Raw genomic sequence first — 18651 nt, 5'->3', positions numbered from 1 at the left:
TGCTAAACACTTGCCTAATTGAACCTTCAGTTTAAATTTGCTAAATACATTCCAGGTGCATAAAAAGTGTGCTAAGTTTCTTTCTTGGTTTGAGAATACTCCTATGCCCTTTCCTGTTACAGGAGCTAACAAAGAGAGAGGTGGAATATATTGCTTTATCCCGAGACACCACTGAATCTGATCTGAAACAACGAAGAGAGATACGATCTGGAACTGCATTTTACATTGATCAGGTAAGCTGTTATTGCACCACATTTATCACATTTGTCAAGATTAAACTTTGTTCTTAATGTATACAGAGTTGAATCTAAGGCCGCGTACACACGCGGGGACTGTTCGCCCAACTTTGTCCGCTGAACAGTGTTTCGGCGGACAGTCCGCCCGTGTGTGGGCTTTCAGCGGACAGTTTCAGCGAACAGTCTGCTGAACAAAGTTTTTCGGAATTTCCGAAAAACTGTCCGCTGAAACTTGGTTTCAGCGAACAGTCCCCTCGTGTGTAGGCTTGTTCGTCAAACTAAGTTCCGCGCATGCTCAGAAAGAATTTACACGCCGAAAGTTGTAATGCAGTGCATAGGACGTCGTATTTTCCGTCCCGTCGTACGTGCCGTTCACGTCATCGCGCACGGTTTCAGCAAACTGTTCGTTCGTCGTGTGTGGGCAAGTCCGTCCATGCTAATTTTGAGCGGACTGTTCGCTGAAACTGTTTGACGGACAAAGTTGAGCGAACAGTCCCCGCGTGTGTACGCGGCCTAAGGTGTAATTGTAGGTGTAAATTGAATTACTCATCAAATGGCTTTATCAACTAAAATTTGTTTTAATATACAGTAATACCTTGGATTATGAATAACGTGGTATAGGAGCGTTTTGAAAGATGAACAACAGTTTTTTTTTTTTTTTTGTACTTTAAATGCGAGCACTGACTTGATATGCGAGCAGTACAATCCATGTAGTAAAGCCACTGGTGTATGCAGTACTGAAAAAACAGGAAAGGGGCGCCTCTGGTGTAGATATAAAGTACAGTTTTTTATTAATACATTCTCTATATAGGCAACTCACATTTTGTAGTAGATTAAAAGCATAGAATTTAAATCCATCAGGGAGTCATCAGATCTGTCATGCACTCACTCCGCTCACAGGGAACGCTTGGCCATGTGATGAAAGCACACCGCTAGTTGTAAATAGGCCGGCCGCGGTGGAGACACTGCTCCTTCAAAACGAGGCTTGGAGCGCTGTTGTGGACGGGCATGCGGAGATGACGTCACTGGTAAGCTTCGCGTTTCCTGAGCGTTTGGGTCACGATGACGTAGCGGCCGCGCTCCTTCATCCAGCTAGTGATGGATGTCTCCGACAACAAGAGTAGTTGTCCCTCGGGGAACGGCTTCTCCTTTGCCTCCGGCAACGATCAGTCTCCCTTCAGGCCGAGCCTCTTTACACAGGGCTAGGCCTCAGACTTACACCTCAGCTGCTGCTCAAAAAACACCCACCCAGGCTGCAGCCCAGATGGAAAGAAACTTTTCTAAAAAAAAAAAAAAAAAAAAAAAAAAAATTGGAACTTGGTTTCAGTTCCTTCGTGGAGGTTGCCCTGTCTGTGGAATCCATCCATCCAAAACCTACTTTTACATTGGACTTTTAATATTGTAGTGGCTTCGTACCCTATTATCAATGGATTTCATTCCGTGGTTTCTTTTCTCATGTTTATTGTCTTGACAGTTGCGCCTTTACTTGTATATTGTATGCAGTACTGCATGTGGCCAGAGATTCAGGGTCGCTGGTGGCTCGGAGACACTCTGAGACTCTCCCAGCTGGGTGGGGCGGGCGTAACATGCGTCGGAGCACCCGAAAGTGTCAACAGTTCCGAGTGTCTCTGAGTTCTACAGGAAGCGATGGGAGCCACCAGCGCCCCCTCACCTCTGGCCACATACAGTACTGCATACACCAGCAGTGGTTGTGGAACAAATCATATGAGTTTCCATTATTTCTTATGGGGAGACTCGCTTTGATATACTAGTGCTTTGGATTACAAGCATGCTTCTGGAAAAAATTATGCTCGTAACCCAAGATATTGTTTGCAGAAGAAAGATGTAAATGAAAACAAACAATAAATGACCCATTTGCCATTGGTCAGCAGTATTCAGATATTTATCGTTATACGGGATTTATATAGTGCCAACAGTTTACTCGGTGCTTTACAATATACAGTGCCTGACAAAAGTATTCACCCCCTTGACTTTTTTGCCTATTCTGTTACATTACAGCCTTTAGTTCAATGTTTTTTTAATGTGAAGTATATGTGATGGATCAGAACACAATAGTCTAAGTTAGTGAAGTACAATTTGAAAAATATATACATAAAACGATTTTTCAGAAATAAAAAACTGATAATTGCCATGTGCGTATGTATTAACCCCCTTTTGTTATGAAGCCCATAAAAAGCTCTGGTGCAATCAATTACCTTCAGAAGTCATATAATTAGTGAAATGATGTCCACCTGTGTGCAATCAAAGTGTCACATGATCTGTCATTACATATACACACCTTTTTGAGAGGCCCCAGAGGCTGCAACACCTAAACAAGAGGCACCACTAACCAAACACTGCCATGAAGACCAAAGAACTCTCCAAACAAGTAAGGGACAATGTTGTTAAGTACAAGTCAAGGGTAGGTTTAAAAAAAAAAAAAAATCCAAATCTTTGATGATCCCTAGGTGCACCATCAAATCTACCATAACCAAGTGGAAAGAACATGGCACAACAGCAAACCTGGCAAGAGACGGCTGCACGCCAAAACTCACGGAGCGGGCAAGGAGGGCATTAATCAGAGAGGCAGCACAGAGACCTAAGGTAACCCTGGAGGAGATGCAGAGTTCCACAGCAGAGACTGGAGTATCTGTACATAGGTTCCTCCCTCCCCCTCTCTATACCGATCGGTACAGCTCAATTCCCTACCAATACTCTGCAATACTCTGCAATGCCAGCTAATACTCTGCAATACCCGCCAATACTCTGCAATACCCGCCAATACTCTGCAATACCAGCCAATACTTGCCAATACTTTGCAGTACCCGCCAATACTCTGCATTACAATTCCAGCCAATACTCTGCAATACCCTGCCATTACTCTGCAATACACTGCCATAAATTGCCATACCCGGAGATACCCATCCATACTCTGTGATACCCTGCAATACCCAGCCATAGACATCCGCCCCCCCCCCCCCCCCACGCCCTCCGGTGCTTCTACCGACTCGCCAATACGATCAAAGCCAGAATCTTTTTTTTTTTTGTTTTAAGGCTTCCCAGCTTAGAGGTGAGATGTGGGGTCTTTTTATTTCAGGCTTCCCAGCTTAGAGGTGAGATGTGGGGTCTTATTGACCCCATATCTCACTGTAAAGAGGACCTGTCATGCCATATTCCTATTACAAGGAATGTTTACATAGTAAAAGGAATAAAAGTGATCAAAAAATTTATTTTTGGGGAAAAAAATGTCAAACTAAAATAAATAAAGTAAAATGAACAATAAGAATTTTTTTTTTAAAGCGCCCCTGTCCCCATGTGCTCGCATGCAGAAGCAAGCGCATACGTAAGTCCCGCCCACATATGAAACCGGTGTTCAAACCACACATGTGAAGTATCGCTGCGAACGTTAGAGCGAGAGCAATAATTATAGCCTTAGACCTTCTCTGTAACTCAAAACATGTAACCAGTAAAAAAAAATGTAAAGCGTCGCCTATGGGGATTTTTAAGTAGCGACGTTTGGCGCAATTCCACGAGCATGTGCAATTTTGAAGAGTGACATGTTAGGTATCTATTTACTCAGCGTAACTTCATCTTTCACATTATGCAAAAATTGGGCTACCTTTACTGTGTTTTTTTTTTAACCACTTGCCGCCCGCCCTATTACAAATAGACGGCGGCAAAGTGGTTTTGTTATCCTGACATCACGTCATATGACGTCCTGTAGGATACACTGCAATTGCCCCCCCCGGGGGCGTGCACCACGGCGATCGGGGATGACGCTTGTCCCTCGGACACAGCGCTTCCCCGATCAGGGTAAACAGCCAATGAAATGGCTGTTTACCCACGTGATCGGCTGTGTCCAATCACAGCCGGTCATAAGTATAAACACTGCAGCAGTATCCAGGATCTCTCCTTCTCTCTCCTCACACCGATCGTGAGGAGAGAGAAGGAGAGATCTGATCTGTGAGTTTAACACTTTATTGCTTTATATTTACTGTGCTCAACACAAATCCCCCCTTGCCAATAAAGAAAACCCATCACAGCCCATCAGGACCTGTCGCAGCCCACCTGTCACAGCCCATCAGGACCTGTCACAGCCCACCTGCCACAGCCCACCTGTCGCAGCCCATCAGAACCTGTCGCAGCCCATCAGGACCTGTCGCAGCCCATCAGGACCTGTCGCAGCCCATCAGGACCTGTCGCAGCCCATCAGGACCTGTCGCAGCCCATCAGGACCTGTCGCAGCCCAGCAGGACCTGTCGCAGCCCAGCAGGACCTGTCGCAGCCCAGCAGGACCTGTCGCAGCCCAGCAGGACCTGTCGCAGCCCGCCATCAGCACCCCCATCGGTACCGCCATCAGCACAGCCACCGCCATTAGCACCACAACCGTTACCGCCATCAGCACAGCCACCGCCATCAGCACAGCCACCGCCATTAGCACCGGCATCAGTATCATCTGAATCTGACAGCCCATCTGTCACAAAGCCTGCCATCGGTACCACCATCAGTACCATCTGGATCTGACAGCCCATCTGTCATACAGGCCACCATCAGTACCACTAACAGTACCGCTATCAGTGCCGCTATTAGTACCGCCATCAGAACCATCTGGATCTGACAGCCCATCTGTCACACAGGCCCGACATCACTACCGCTTCACAGTCCCGCTATAAAGTACCATCACACAGGCCATCAGTAACCTGTCAGTACCATCACACAGGCCCGCCATCAGTGAGCTGTCAGTACCACCACCAGTTTTGTCACAGAAGCCCGTCAAAAGTACCACCATGTCCCAAAGAGTTTACACAGCTGAGGAGGCATATAACATCCTCACCATGTCGGATGATGAGAGCAGCGGGGAGCTCTCGTTATCCAATTCTGGTTCGGAATACGAACCAGTGGAGGGTAGTGGATCGGAGTCCGAGTCAGCGGAAGAAACCGCCCCTCCTACAAGAGTAAGGCAATCAGGACCAAGATCAGAACACCTGCCTACCACCAGCAGCGCCAGACCCCAAGAAGAGGAACCCAGTACAAGTACTGGAATTGCACATCGAGCCCAAAGAATCCAGGCCCAGTCCTACCTTCCCGATGCCCTGGCAAACCCCTTATGGTTACCTGCCAACTCAGGATCTGCTACAATCCCCCCTTTCACTGCACAGCCAGGTGTGCAACCCAACACTTCAAATTTTGCACATTTGGACTATTTCTATTTGTTTTTCCCCGAAGATTTGTTGCAGTACATGGTTGACCAAACAAATCTCTATGCAGAGCAATTTATTGCTGCCAACCCCAGTACATCCTACGCCCGTATGTTCCAATGGCGACGTCTAACACTAGACGAATTAAAATTGTTTTTGGGCCTTACTTTTAATATGGGGCTTACAAAGAAAAACGAACTGCATGCCTACTGGTCCACCCACCCCATCCACCACATGCCCATATATTCTTCTGTTATGTCCAGGTCACGGTACGATATGATTATGCGCTTCCTACATTTCAATGACAATTCGCAGTGCTCTCCCCAAGATCATCCCAACCACGACAAATTATATAAGATTCGCCCCCTAATAAATTCTTTTACCAAACGATTTTCTGAAGTCTTTATCCCCGACCAAAATATTTGTGTAGACGAATCCCTTATCCACTTTACTGGCCGGCTACATATGAAGCAGTATATCCCAAGTAAGAGAGCCAGGTACGGTGTGAAATTGAATAAATTATGTGACCGAGCCACTGGATACGTGTACACATTTCGTATTTATGAGGGAAAAGACTCCCAGCTCCAGCCCCGTGAGTGCCCCACATATATAGGAACCAGTGGTAAAATTGTGTGGGACCTTGCATACCCCCTGTTCAAAAAAGGTTACCACTTATATGTAGATAATTACTACAGCAGCTTGCCCCTTTTCCGTCACCTGTATCGTGAAAAAACCCTGGCCTGCGGTACCTTCCGAAAAAATAGGAAGGGCTTCCCACAGAATTTATTATCAAAACGGCTACAAAAGGGGAAGCCGCATTCATGAGGAATGAGGAGGTGTTGGCCATGAAGTGGCGGGACAAGAAGGATGTTCATATGATGAGTACCATTCACAATGACACCTTGGTGGAGATTCAGAGAAGACGTGGCCCCATAGTAAAGCCTGAATGTGTCAATGACTACAATCTTTATATGGGGGGAGTGGATTTAAATGATCAGATGCTGCAACCGTATTTATCAACCCGCAAGTCCAGATATTGGTATAAAAAAGTCGCATTTCATCTGTTTCATATGGCCATGTTCAATTCATTTTTCTGCTATCAAAAGTCACCCCAAAACCAACCCATCAGCTACCTCAAATATATTGAAAACATTATCACTGCCCTTATTTACCAGCAAGGACCCACCCCAGGAAGCATTCGCTCTGACTGTGTGATTCGACTACATGAACAACATTTTCCCTATAGCATTCCCCCCACAGAATCTGGAAGAAGACGCCAAAAGAGATGTCGTGTATGCTCAAATAGAGGAGTTAGAAGAGATACAATTTATTATTGTCCTGATTGTCCCTCCCAACCTGGCCTGTGTATCAGTGATTGTTTCAAAAAGTATCACACATCCATCCGATATTAGTTCCCCTTATTAGTAACAGACTGCCATTTCCCCATTTCAATTACCTCTGTGCATCATTTTCCTGCCACCATGTTTCTACCTTCCATGTTAACTGACCCTGGCCTGTTTACCGACAATGTCTTTGCCTGTCGTTTTGAAACCACGTTTCTGGACTTCCACGTGCACCAACCTCAGCCTGTTTACCAACGATGCCTTTGCCTGCTGTTTTAACCATGTTTCTGACTGCCACGTGCACCAACCTCAGCCTGTTTACCGACGATGCCTTTGACTGCCGTTTTAACCATGCTTCTGACTGCCACGTGCACCGACCTCGGCCTGTTTACCGACCATGCCTTTGCCTGAAGTTTTAACCACGTTTCTGATTTCCACGTGCACCGACCTCGGCCTGTTAAATCGACCATGTTTTTGCCTGCCACTTGGACTGATCTTTTGCCCTTCTACTTCAGTATGCAGGGGTCTCACATATGTGAGGGGCTTCAGAATAGCGTTCTGAGTAGAGAAAATCAGTTTTTGGTTTTCTGTGCTCCTAGAACAGGGTCTGGTTGCCCGGAGGCTTCAAAGAGATTTGGGTGGGAGAAGCCTCTACCCCTGTCCCCCTGGCCCTAAGCTTGATGGCCCTTCCTTCTGCCTGGACCAATACTTTGGCTGTGCTGACCATATTGCTGCCTGTAATGACCCAGGACTTTATGGACTGTGAATCTTTCTGCTGCCTGGACCAATAATTTGGCTGTGTTGACCATATCTCGGCCTGCTGCCTCTACTAACAATAGACAGTATTTCTGCCTGGACATCTCTGCCTGCTACCTGGACCAATGCTTTGGCTGTGCTGACAGTATCCCTGCCTGAACTAACTATGGACAGTATTCCTGCCTGCTGCCTGGATGATTGCTTTTGCTGTCGCTGACCACATCCCTGCCTGGTGCCTGGACCGATGCTCTCTTCTGTGGACCACTACACTACTAAAACCACAGGTAATCTTTTGTTATTTGGTATGTACAGGTTATGTGTTAGAAATATGAAGAGCCTTCAAAAATTTGATTGGTAGTCAGGAAATTATATGTGTAATTTATGCTCCTAGGACGACTGGAGGTGCTATTTGGATGTTAGGCCTCTGTATGTGGCCAGGCTGTGTAAAAGTCTCACACATGTGGTATCGCCATACTCAGGAGTAGCAGAATGTATTTTGGGGTGTCACTTTTGCTATGTACATGCTATGTGTCGGAAATATCTTATAAATGGACAACTTTGTGTAAAAAAAATGCATTTTCATTTTTTTCCCACGTTTTCTGAAAACTTCTGGAAAAAAATGAACCGTTAAAAAGACTCATTATGCCTCATAGATTATACGTTGGGGTGTTTGCTTTCCAAAATGGGGTCATTTTGTGGGCATTTCCATTGTCCTGGTGCTCCAGGGCCTTCAAAACTGAGCTAGGTCATCATGAAATTATATGTGTAATTTTACTCCTAGAATGCCTGGAGGTGCTACTTGGATATTAGGCCTCTGTATGTGGCCAGGCTGTGTAAAAGTCTCATACATGTGGTATTGCCATACTCAGGAGGAGTAGCAGATTGTATTTGTGGCGTTTGTTGCAAGTATGCGCATGCTGTGTTCAAGAAATAACCTGTGAATACAATAAGTTTGTGTTAAAAAAAAAAAAGTCTTAATTTTGCAAAGAATTTTGGGAAAAATAACAACTTCAAAAAACTCACCATGCCTCTTACTAAATACATTGGACTGTCTACTTTCCAAAAAGGGGTCATTTGGGGGGTATTTGTACTTTCCTTGATTGTTAGTGTCTCAAGAAATGAGATAGGCCTTCAGTACATCAGGTGTGATCAGATGTGATCAATTTTCAGTGATTTGCACCCTAAATTGTAGACTCTATAACTTTCACACAGACAAAATAATAATAATAGAAACGAAAAAAAAGTGTTTTTTTTTTTCAAAAATTTCGCTCTTTTTCCGCTTATATCGCAAAAAATAAAAAACTCAGCGGTGATTAAATAGTACCAAAAGAAAGCTATAATTGTAAGAAAAAAATGATACAAATTTTGTTTGGATACAGTGTAGCTTGAAAGAGTACTGAAAGCTGAAAATTGGTCTGGGCGGGAAGGTGTTTAAGTGCCCTGTATTGAAGTGGTTAAAGCACAAAATCGTTTTTTTTCCAAAAAAGCATTCGAAAAATTTCTGCGCAAATACCGTGCAAGATAAAAAGTTGCAACAACCACCATTGTATTCCCCAGGATGTTTGCTAAAAAACATATATAATTTTTTGGGTTTCTATGTAATTTTCTAGCAAATAAATGATGATTTTTACATGTAGGAGAGAAATGTCAGAATTGGCCTGGATGCTCAAGAACGCCTGATGGCGCTCCCTGCATGTTGGGCCTCTGTATGTGCCCACACTGTGTAAAAGTCTAACACGTGTGGTATCGCCGTACTGGGGAGCAATAGTAGAATGTGTTTTGGGGTCTAATTTGTGGTATGCATATGCTGTGTGTGAGAAATAAACTGATAATATGACAATTTTGTGAAAAAAAAAAAAAAGGAAATAAATCTTGATTTTGCAAAGAATTGTGGGAAAAAATGACAACTTCAAAAAAACTCATCATGCCTCTTACTAAATACATTGGAATGTCTTCTTTCCAAAAAGGGGTCATTTGTGGGGTATTTGTACTTTTCTGACATGTTAGGGTCTCAAGAATTGAAATAGGACGTCAGTACTTCAGGTGTGATCAATTTTCAGATATTGACACCATAGCTTGTGGACTCTCTAACTTTCACAAAGACCAAATAATATCCACCAATTTGTACCAGGGCCGTTTCCTACAGCTGATTCAGCTGCGGGATCGGGACACCACCAGCGCAGAGCTTGCTCAGGAATGGCAATAGGCAGGTGTCAGTGCATCTGCACGCACAGTGAGGAGAAGATTTTTAAAGGATGACCTGGTATCAAGAAGGGCAGCAAAGAAGACACTTCTCTCCAGGAAAAACATCAGGGACATACTGTTAATCTGCAAAAAATAGTGATTGGACTGCTGAGGACTGGGGTAAAGTAATTTTCTCTGAATGCCGTTTCTGATTGTTTGGGTTATCCAGAAATATCCTTGGCTAAGAACACAGCTATGAATAAAGAATGGTACAAAAATATCCTCCGAGAGCAACTTCTTCCAACCATCCAAGAACAGTTTGGCGACAAACAATGTCTTTTCCAGCATGATGGAGCACCTTACCATAAGGCAAAAGTGATAACTAAGTGGCATGGGCAACAAAACATGGACATTTTGGGTCCATGGCCAGGAAACTCCCCAGTCCTTAATCCTATTGAGAACTTGTGGTCAATCCTCAATAGGCAGGTGAACAAAATAAACCTCACAAATTCTGACAAACTCCAAGCATTGATTATGCAGGAATGGGTTACCATCAGTCCAGATGTGGCCTAGAAGTTGATTGATAGCATGCCAGGGCGAATTGCAGAGGTCTTGAAAAAGAAGGGTCGATGCTGCAAATTTTGACTCTATGTATAAATTTCATGCAATTGTCAATAAAGGCCTTTGACACTTCTGAAATGTTTGCAATTATGCTTCAGTATACCATCTGACAAATAGATCTAAAAACACTGAGGCAGCAGACTTTGTGAAAATTAATATTTGTGTTATTCTCAACTTTTGACCACCGCTGCACATCCTACACTTAGCTGAGGGTTCTTGCTATGCTAGCACACGAGAGACCGCTGACTATAATTTCTGCAGTTTGCATGCCAGATGGCACTATGGTCTCTTGGCAGAATTCACTATCTACTACACTACCCTTTATACCTCCTCATTGCAGTCTGATTTTCACCCTTTGTCGCTTGTCCCTTTATTAAATCCCCTGGCCTTGGTGTGCTATGCTGGAACATGAGATTACCCCTGAAGAAGTCTTGCAGGCTATCCTCCCCTTTCCCAATAGCAAGGGCTCTGAGCCGATGGCCTCCCCATTGCAATTTTCAAATCTCATGCAAAATTTTAGCCCCATAACTGGCATCTTTGAATAATACGTGCCTGACTATAGGCACTCTACCCTTTCTATGTGAGAGACACACATTATATTGATTTACAAACCTCCCAAGAACCCAGTGCTTTGTACCTATTATTATAGGCCCATAGCCCTTCTTAATTTGTGATTTGAAAATACTTACTAAAATGCTATACTCTAGACTGAGTTGAATTGTCCGTAACCAAGTAGGTCAAGACCAAACATGTTTCATGCCTAACAAATCTACAGATATTAATTTGGGCAGGTTATTCTCTAATATGCATGCTCAACACCTGAACTGGGGCTCTACAGCCTCCCTGGACATAGAGAAAACCTTTTAAAATTGTGTAATGGCTGTACTTGTAGGAGGTTCTCCAGAGGATGGGCTTTCCGTTCTGCTTCATAGATTGGTTGAGAACCTTATATAGTAGCTATATAGTATAAGCCTCTATACGCTTTGTTGGCCTCCTTTTGGCCCTCTTTCGGCTAAACAAGGGTACCAGGTTGGGCTGCCCCCTCTCTCCCACACTTTTTGCTCTAGCCATGAAACCTATCATGGAGGCCCTCCATGTTTCCCCTGTAATTTGGGATTTAACAGTGGGCTGATTTGAGGAGATGGTAGACTTGTATGCCAATGACCTATTATTGTTCCATAATGATGCGGATCCCTCTTTACATGGGACTCTTCAGGTCCTAAATACATTTTCTCTGACTACAGGCCTCTGGGTTACATAGTTACATAGTAAGGTTGAATAAAGACACCAGTCCATCCAGTTCAACCTGAGTGAGTGTCTACAATTATCCCTATCCCTGTACGTTGCATACTCACATCAGTCCCTACCCTCAAGGAGCCCACAATCCAAGGTCACCATTCTTATACTAGGTCCAATTTTGGACAGAAGCCAATTAACCTACCTGCATGTCTTTGGAGTGTGGGAGGAAACCGGAGTACCCCGAGGAAACCCACGCAAGCACAGGGAGAAAATTCAAACTCCAGGCAGGTAGTGTCGTGGTTGGGATTCGAACCAGCGACCTTTTTTACTGAGAGTGAGAGTGTGAGAGAGTGAAAGTGCTAACCACTACACCACTGTGCCGCCCCCCGGGTTAATTGGCACAGTTCATTTCTTTTTCCAATAGACCGGGGAGCAAGAGTGTCCTCCTCTGGAGCCCTTCCACTATCGTGGGTTGACGCATTCACCTATCTTGGTATAGTTCAGGGGTAGGGAACCTCGGCTCTCCAGCTGTTTTGAAACTATAAATCCCACCATGCCTCTGCCTCTAGGAGTCATGCCTGTGATTGTTGGGGTCTTGCAATGTCTCATGGGACTTGTAGTTTCAAAACAGCTGGAGAGCCGAGGTTCCCTACCCCTGGTATAGTTATTTCTCGCCAGGTTACTGAATGTGACTCTGCATCTTCACCTGTACTACTGGAAGTCAAGGCTAGACTGAAGGCATGGCCTTCCCCTCTTTCGCTGGCTGTATTAATTTACTAAAATGAAAGGCAAAATTCACATAGTTGTTCCTTAACTCCCCTAAGTGGATTTCCAAGTCCTTTTAACCAGATTTAATCAACAATTTCCTAATTTCTTGTGGGGCTCTCAGCCACCAAGATAAACATTTTTCACATTGACCAGACTGCTCCTTCAGGGTGAAATGGCTATTCGAGGTTGCTAAAAATATTCTATAGTTTCCCAATTAGTAAGGGCGCACTGGTGGCTGCCGCCTGACATCCCCAACATTGAGTTGAGTGCTACTTAGGCAACTTTTTTCTATGCTATGTCTTAAAATGCCAATAAAAGAGTTTTACAAAAAAAATAACAAATTGGCTGAGGAGAAGCTGCAAGTAATCCAGGAAGCTGTGGAAAGAAACACAGCACTCACAACATGAAAGGAGTTTTTTTTTTTTCAAGTAAGCTTATATTCGATTGTCACAAATTTATAATTGTATTGATATTACAATGATGTTATAAAATGAAAGTGTATGCTGTGTTCATATAATTGCTTTAAGCAGAGCAGATTCACGCAAGCTACTTAATAAATTTATAGATGCGTATCAGGAACTTCTAGACTTTAGGACAAGCTCACCAAATATGTAATGTGGTGCCCATGTAGAAACATAGGGGTAAAGAGTGGGGAATGTAGACTGCTAGACTAGCAGGGACTATGTACCTTAATATTAGTACTCTGTAATTTGCCTCTATAAGCATTGTAGATATTCTGCCCCTGAAATTTGCTATCCGCTGCCATTGTGCCAGGTCCAGTGTAAGACCATGAGCTCATTCCTAGGCTTACATATACACAGTGCCTTGTATTCACCCCCTTCACATTTTTCGTGTTTTGTTGCCTCACAACCTGGAATTAACATGGATGGATTGAGGATTTGCATAATTATTTAATTTACAGAACATGCCCACATCTTTGAAGATTTTTAATTTTATGTTTTTTATTGTGAAGCAATAAACAAATTGGACAAAGTAACAGAAAAAGTCAATGTGCATAACTATTCACCCCCCTAAAGTCAATACTTTGTAGAGCCACCTTTTGCAGCTATCACAGCTCCAAGTCGCTTTGGATAAGTCTCTATGAGCTTGCCACATCCTCCCACTGGGATTTTTGCCCATTCCTCCTTGCAAAACTGCTCCAGCTCCTTCAAGTTGGATGATTTGCGCTTGTGAACAGCAATCTTTAAGTTTGATTGTGGATTTTCTATTGGATTGAGGTCTGGGCTGTTACAAGGCTATTCCAACACATTTACATGTTTCCCCTTAAACCACTCGAATGTTGCTTTAGCAGTTTGTTTGGGGTCATTGTCCTGCTGGAAGGTGAACCTCCATCCTAGCCTCAAATCACACACAGAGAGGTACAGGTTTTGCTCAAGAATATCCCTGTATTTAACACCTTCCACCTTTCCCTTAACTCTGACCAGATTCCCAGTCCCGCCTGCTGGATTGTGTTCTTTTGGTGAGGTGATGTGTTGGGTTTGCGCCAGACATGGCATTTTCTTTGGCCAAAAAGTTCAATTTTAGTCCTCTCAGACCAGAGCACCTTCCTCCATACATTTTGGGAGTCTCCCACATTTGTTTTTGCAAAGTCAAATTGTGCCGTTTTGTTTTTTGCTGAAAGTAATGGCTCTCTTCTGGCCACTCTGCCATAAAGCCCAACTCTATGGAGCGTACGGCTTATTGTCGCCCTATGGACAGATAGCCCAGTCTCTGCTGTGGAACTCTGCAGCTCCTCCAGGGTTAGCTTAGGTCTCTGTGCTGCCTCTGATTAATGCCCTCCTTGCCCGGTCTGTGAGGTTTGGTGTGCGGCCGTCTCTTGGCAGGTTTGCTGTTGTGCCATGTTCTTTCCACTTGGTTATGGTAGATTTGCTGGTGCTCTTAGGGATCATCAAAGATTTTTTTTTTTTTATAACCTAACCCTGACTTGTACTTCTTCACAACATTGTCCCTTACTTGTTTGGAGAGCTCCTTGGTCTTCATGGCAGTGTTTGGTTAGTGGTGCCTATTGCTTAGGTGTTGCAGCCTCTGGGACCTTTCAAAAAGGTGTGTATATGTAATGACAGATCATGTGACACTTAGGCCGCGTACACACGGGCGGACTGTCTGTCCAACTTAGTCCGCTGAAACACATTTCAGCGGACAGTCCGCTCGTGTGTGGGCTTCAGCGGGCTTCAGCGGACTTTTTCAGCGGACTGTCTGGCGGACTAAGTCTTTCTGAATTTCCGTAATATTGTCCGTCCAACTTTGGTTTCAGCGGACAGTCCGCTCGTGAGTAGGCAAGTTGGACGGACTAAGTATGGCGCATGCTCAGAAAGGATTTACACGGCGAAAGGTTGCATTGCTGTGTATTGGACTTCCTATTTCTAGTCCCGTCGTACGTGCTGTACACGTCATCGCGCAAGCTTTCAACGGACTGTCTGTTCATCGTGTGTGGTCAAGTCCGTTCAATCAAAAGTAGGACGGACTGTCTGTCGGATTGTCTGACGGACTTAGTTGGCCAGACAGTCCGCCCGTGTGTACGCGGCTTTAGATTGTACACAGGTGGACATCATTTTGCGAATTATGTGACTTCGGAAGGTAATTGGTTGCACCAGAGCTTTTTATGGGCTTCATAACAAAGGGACTGAATACATATGCACATGCCAATTTATCAGTTTAATTTCTGAAAAATAGTTTTATATACATATTTTTCTAATTTTTACTTCACCAATTTAGACTATTGTGTTCTGATCCATCAAATATAATTCAGATTAAAACAACATTGAACTAAAGGCTGTAATGTAATATAATAGGTTGAAAAGCCAAGGGGTGAATACTTTTGCAAGGCACTGTAGGATAACCTTTTGAAAACTTTAAATATAAATATATGATATGTACTCTAGTGCTGTGTGAGTCTGCACAATTACTTGACTAGTTTTATGTTACTTACAGTTAAAGATTGAAAACTGAACCATAAATGATATAAATTTGCATTTAGATTTAATCTTTAAAAGAATATTTTGTTTTACTGTGGTACAAATTTGGAAGTGAGTTTTCAAAAGCTAGGTTATTAAATACCAGAGAATGCAGACTGAAACTGTTGTAATAAGAACTGGATTGGCCGTTTCTTATTTTCTATCATAATTTCCATTTTTAATACATTTGGGTTCCTTAAATTGGATATTATGTTGGATATGGATAACAGATAGACTGAAAAGAATCTATTTAAAAATAAATTGCCTCATATTGTTCCCTTTATCTGCTCAAGGGGCCAAGAAGCTAATTACAAAAATGGAACTGGAGACGGCTAATTATAAGCAGACATTAAAACCTGGATTTTAATTTGTGTACACGTGAATGACAAGAGGATTTCATATGCAACAACGTTAACTCATTCAGCACTTTCTCTGTCTTTTAGTTAGTGTTATATTTATCATTTCATCTGACTTCTATTATTGTCTTAGTTTTATAAGCTATATTCTGCTTTTATGAATTTAATTGCATTTTCTCAATATATGATCATAGTTAACAAAAAACATAGAGTGGCTGTTGAGTTTTTGTGAGAATGTTTCTAAACCAAGATACCTGTCTCCAAAGTATCTAAGGGAGACTCATATTACTTTATACCAGTTCCAGGACAGTGACATAACTTACAGTAAAGCTGAATAGGCTGAGCTTGATTGAACCAAAGTTAAGTGAGTCAGAAAATAGCAGCTAACATTGGAAGCTACTGAAGTGAGTTTATTGCAAAGTTTAGCATTTATTAAAAGATCACATCATAGTGCCAATGATTTGGATTCACGGAAGACCCCTTCACCTGACATGCCTAATATAGGGGTCCTGTGTGCTCCAAGATGTTGGAAATGTAATGTGTGTTGTGTTGTTTTTTTTAGCAAATTTTTAAGACTATAATAAGTTTTTAAGGTATGTTAGTGACATACCAGTCATCAATTGCTACAACATCCTAAATATCAAGGTCTATTCCAGTATGGTGTGCGATGGGAATATATTAACCACTTACCCACTGGGCACTTAAACTCCCTTCCTAACCAGACCAATCTTCAGCTTTTGGTGCTCTCACATTGTGAATGGCAATTACCCAGTCATGCAACACTGCACCCATATGAATTTTTCGTCCTTTTTCTTTTGGTGGTATTTTAACTGGGTTTTTTATTTTTTGCGCTATAAACAAAAAAAAGACTTTAAAGACTTGAAAATTCTTTAAAAAAAAATACATTTTTTTCATTTATTATAAGATTTTGCAAATTAGTAATTTTTTTCCAGAAATTTTGGCCAAAATTTATACTGCTACATATCTTTGGTAAAAAATAACCCAAAATGGTGTATATTATTTGGTCATTGTGAAAGTTAGAGAGTCTACAAGCTATGTGCCAATCACTGAAAATTGATCACAACTGAAGTACTGATGGCCTATCTCAATTCTTGAGACCCTAACAATCCAGGAAAGTACAAATACCCCCCAAATGACCCCCTTTTTGGAAAGTAGACACTCCAAGGTATTTAGTAAGAGACATGGTGAGTTTTTTGAAGTTGTAATTTTTTCCCATAATTCTTTGCAAAATCAAGATTTTTTTTTTCTTTTTTTTCACAAAATTATCATATTAGCAGGTTATTTCTCACACACAACATATGCACATGAAAAAATTTCACCCCAAAACACATTCTGCCACTCCTCCTGAGTACGGTGATACCACTTGTGTGAGACTTTTACACACCGTGGCCACATACAGAAGCACAACATTGAGAGAGCACCATCAGGCGTTCTAGGAGCATAAATTACACATATCATTTCTTGACTACCTCTTATACTTTTCAAGGCCCTGGAGCGCCAGGACAATGGAAACTCCCCAAAAATGACCCAAAAGTTTAATCTGAGACATAATGTGTCTTTTGAACATGTCATTTTTTTTTCTACAAGTTTTTGGAATATGTGGAAAGAAAATTAAAACTAATTTTTACACAAAGTTGTGCATTTATACAATATTTCTAACACATAGCATGTACATACCAAAAATGACACCCCAAAACAGATTCTCCTACTCCTGAGTATGGCAATACCACATTTGGGATACTTTTCCACAGCCAGGCCACATACAGATGCCCAACATGCCGGGAGCACTGTCAGGTGTTCTAGGTGCATGCATTTCAAATTTAATTTGACTACATATTATGCTTTTGTGAGACACTGTAGTGGCATGAATGGGGAAGAATAAGCCCTGGATTGGGGATGGCTGAGCATGGTTGAGCCATAAATGTGGATGGCTGAGTATGGATGGGATGACTGAGCATGAATAAGTATGGCTGGGTACGGATGGGATGGCTGAGTATAGATGGCTGAGTATTGCTGAGTAAGGCTGGCTGGATGAGTATGACAGAGGGATGGGTGAGCATGGATGGATGGCTGGATGAGTATGACAGAGGGATAGCTGAGCATGGATGGCTGGATGAGGCTGCAATGGGCACAGATCAGCCATGTGGGCACTACAGATCCAGCCCACAGCGCTGCTGCACCTGATCTCTCCCCTCTTGGCTCACATTGTAGCGATTCGTACAGATAGGGGGAAGCGGAACGGACATGAGACTGGTTTGTGATCACTCTGTCATTTGATGGAGTGATCACATGGTAAACGGCTGCTGTCAGGGGCCATTTACCGTGATCTGTGATGCGCTGGGTCCTCCAGGGGCAAGCGGGAGCGCGATTCTGGGAGGATGTCAACGTATGCCCTCCAAAGGTTATCGAACCGCGCTGTAGCTGTCATTCGGCTATGGTGCGGTTGTTAAGTGGTTAAAGAGGAACTCCAGTCTCCTATGTAAAAATGAAAACTCAGCAGCTACAAAAACTGTAGCTGTTAACTTTTAGTAAACAGCCACTCGCCAGTCCCACATTCCAGCGCTATGCCTGGCCCATCCATTATCGCCCTGTGTGTTTCTCTACCTGGCGCCAGCATCTTTACTATCGACAGCTTACAGGTTCACAGCCAGGTGCCCACTGCGCATACACGAGTGGTGCTGCGCACTGTGAATGGTCCGGCAGTTTTGTGGAACCTGTAACGTGTCCCTGAAGCCTGCAAGGGGGAAGGAGAACTTCCACCTAGCGATTGGAGCAGAAGTGGGAACGTGTACCTGTCATAACTGTGGTACATGCCCCCCCCCCCCCCCTCCTCTCCAAAAGCACCATTTCACAAACAGGAGTTGGGGAGGAGGCCTTAAAGCAGAACTTCCCCTTTTGGGTGGAGTTCTGCTTTAAACACACACACTTTAAAAGTGCACATTCGTTTTTTGTTT

General features: G+C 43.2%; 1 protein-coding gene across 3 annotated transcripts in view; it reads left to right on the top strand.

The window, feature by feature from the left end:
* Positions 1-18651, top strand: part of VWA8 (von Willebrand factor A domain containing 8) — a 678220-nt gene that overhangs the window by 105540 nt on the left and 554029 nt on the right. For all 3 annotated transcript variants that reach the window (XM_077483183.1, XM_077483182.1, XM_077483184.1), the window contains exon 5: positions 123-233. In XM_077483183.1, coding sequence (XP_077339309.1) covers positions 123-233 — 111 coding nt within the window. The remainder of the gene's footprint in view (positions 1-122; positions 234-18651) is intronic.

The sequence above is a fragment of the Lithobates pipiens genome, unplaced genomic scaffold (assembly GCF_037356315.1).
Source record: "Lithobates pipiens isolate NorthernLeopardFrog02 unplaced genomic scaffold, aLitPip1_a1.2 Scaffold_16, whole genome shotgun sequence".
NCBI classification, from domain to species: domain Eukaryota; kingdom Metazoa; phylum Chordata; class Amphibia; order Anura; family Ranidae; genus Lithobates; species Lithobates pipiens.
Note: the sequence above shows the minus strand (reverse complement) of the source record. Positions and strands in the feature narration are given on the sequence as shown.